This window comes from Plectropomus leopardus, chromosome 4, assembly GCF_026936395.1.
Source record: "Plectropomus leopardus strain MGB_pleo_1.0 chromosome 4, ASM2693639v1, whole genome shotgun sequence".
NCBI lineage: Eukaryota > Metazoa > Chordata > Actinopteri > Perciformes > Serranidae > Plectropomus > Plectropomus leopardus.
The window spans coordinates 375,001-377,500 of NC_142179.1; the positions used below are offsets into that span (position 1 = coordinate 375,001).

Below are 2,500 nucleotides of genomic sequence, written 5' to 3' on the forward strand. Positions count from 1 at the left end.
GAAATTAGATTCAATTAGATTCGATTTGATTTTAATTTGATTTTATCAGTTTTAATTTTATTAATTTGAATTAAATTGAAAGTAATTTAAATCAAATTTGATTTAATTTTAATTTTGATTTGAACTGATAGATAATTATTTCAAACATGTTAAACAAACCAAACAGAAAAAGATCAAAATGAAATAAAATGACAATAACAGAAATGGAAGATGAACTAAACACAAACTGGATGATGATGAAAAATGAATAATGTTCACGAATCCTTTTCTTCACCAGAATACAACAAAATCCTGTAAAGACGGATTAACACTTGATAAGTGGTGTGTGTGTGTGTGTGTGTGTGTGTGTGTGTGTGTGTGTGTGTGTGTGTGTGTGTGTGTGCGCGCGTGCATGTGTGTGTGCGTGTGTGTCTCTGTCTCTGCAGGGTCGGGTATCACATCCCCATGTTCGCTGGTTTCATCATCATGTTTGTGTCGACCATCAGTGAGTCTCACACACACACACACACACACACACACATACACACACTAAGACACAAATACACACTATAACACATACACACACACAGTAACACAAGTACACACACTGTGATGAAAGTGTGTTTTCTTTAAATAAAAGTCTTGTGTGTGTGTGTGTGTGTGTGTGTGTGTGTTCAGTGTTTGCGTTCTCAGGGACGTACGCTCTGCTGTTCTTCGCTCGCTCTCTGCAGGGAATCGGCTCGTCCTTCTCGTCTGTGGCAGGTCAATATTTCACACACTCTTTCAGTTTTTCATCCCCAGAAACACTGACTGAGTCTGTGTGTGTGTGTGTGTGTGTGTGTGTGTGTGTGTGTGTGTGTGTAGGTCTGGGTATGTTGGCCAGTGTGTACACAGATGACGAGGAGAGAGGCATCGCCATGGGCATCGCACTGGGAGGACTGGCCATGGGAGTCCTGAGTGAGATGCACACACACACACACACACACACACACACACTGAAGTACAGTCTGCAGTATTTGTATTTTACCTGAGTACTTCTATTTTGTGCTACATTCTGGTGTGTTTCGAGGGAAATCATGTTCTTGTTGCTTCATCTTTCTGATAACTTTATACTTGAGTTACTCTGCAGAGTCAAAATAATAAAACTAAATACAATCCAGTAACAGATAATTATTGATTATTAGTTGAAAGATCTACAGATATCTAGGACATGAAATATATAATGATGCAGCAGTGAAAGTGTATGAATAATATATAATATATAAAGTAAATATTGTGTATGTATTGTGTTTTTTGTGGCATTTTTTTGAGGCATTTCTCTTTTTGTTGCTCATTATTTTCATTGCACGCTTTTAAAAGAAATCAAGCCAATTTGTTCGGATTTTAAAGGGTTAAATTGATTAATGTATCAGTAATTATGACACAATAATATCATTTATAATTCTGCAGAATTAGTACTTTTACTTTTGGTACTTCATATTTTGATGATAACACTTTTGTACTAAGTAATACTCTGTGTGTGTGTGTGTGTGTGTGTGTGTGTGTGTGTGTGTGTGTCTCTGTGTGTGTGTGTGTGTGTGTGTGTGTCTCTGTGTGTGTGTGTGTCTGTGTGTGTGTGTGTGTGTGTGTGTCTCTGTGTCTCTGTGTGTGTGTGTGTGTGTGTCTGTGTGTGTGTGTGTGTGTCTGTGTGTGTGTGTGTGTGTGTGTGTGTGTGTCTGTCTCTGTGTGTGTGTGTGTGTGTGTGTGTGTCTGTCTCTGTGTGTGTGTGTGTGTGTGTGTGTCTGTCTCTGTGTGTGTGTGTGTGTCTGTCTCTGTGTGTGTGTGTGTGTCTGTCTCTGTGTGTGTGCCTGTCTCTGTGTGTGTGTCTGTCTGTGTGTGTGTGTGTGTCTGTCTCTGTGTGTGTGTCTGTCTCTGTGTGTGTGTGTGTGTCTGTCTCTGTGTGTGTGTCTGTCTCTGTGTGTGTGTGTGTGTGTGTGTGTGTCTGTGTGAGTGAGAGTGTCTGTATGTGTGTGTGTGTGTGTGTGTGTGTCTGTCTGTCTGTCTGTCTCTGTGTGTGTGTGTGTGTGTGTGTGTGTGTGTGTCTCTGTGTGTGTGTGTGTGTGTGTGTGTGTGTGTGTCTGTCTCTGTGTGTGTGTGTCTGTCTCTGTGTGTGTGTGTGTGTGTGTGTCTGTCTCTGTGTGTGTGTGTGTGTGTTTCAGTCGGAGCTCCGTTCGGCAGTGTGATGTACGAGTTTGTGGGGAAGCGAGCTCCATTCCTGATCCTCGCCTTCCTCGCCGTGTTTGATGGAGGTAAATAAAGTGGACTCAGGTCCTGCTAAGACTCATGGGAACTGTAGTTCTTTTAATGTTAACAATGTAATCATCAGGAGGAGGAGGCCCCGGGGAAGACCCAGGACACGCTGGAGAGACTACGTCTCACAGCTGGCCTGGGAACGCCTCGGGGTCCCCCGGGAAGAGCTGGACGAAGTGGCCGGGGAGAGGGAAGTCTGGGCTTCCGTGCTTAGGCTGCCGCCCCCGCGACC

At 42.9% G+C, this 2,500-nt stretch overlaps 1 protein-coding gene across 4 annotated transcripts in view; it reads left to right on the top strand.

The window, feature by feature from the left end:
- The window catches only part of slc18a1 (solute carrier family 18 member A1), an 18,016-nt gene that overhangs the window by 8,844 nt on the left and 6,672 nt on the right, over positions 1 to 2,500 (top strand). For all 4 annotated transcript variants that reach the window (XM_088076082.1, XM_088076085.1, XM_088076084.1 and 1 more), the window contains 4 exons: positions 426 to 484; positions 658 to 741; positions 844 to 936; positions 2,178 to 2,267. In XM_088076082.1, the coding sequence (XP_087932208.1) occupies positions 426 to 484; positions 658 to 741; positions 844 to 936; positions 2,178 to 2,267 (326 nt within the window). The remainder of the gene's footprint in view (positions 1 to 425; positions 485 to 657; positions 742 to 843; positions 937 to 2,177; positions 2,268 to 2,500) is intronic.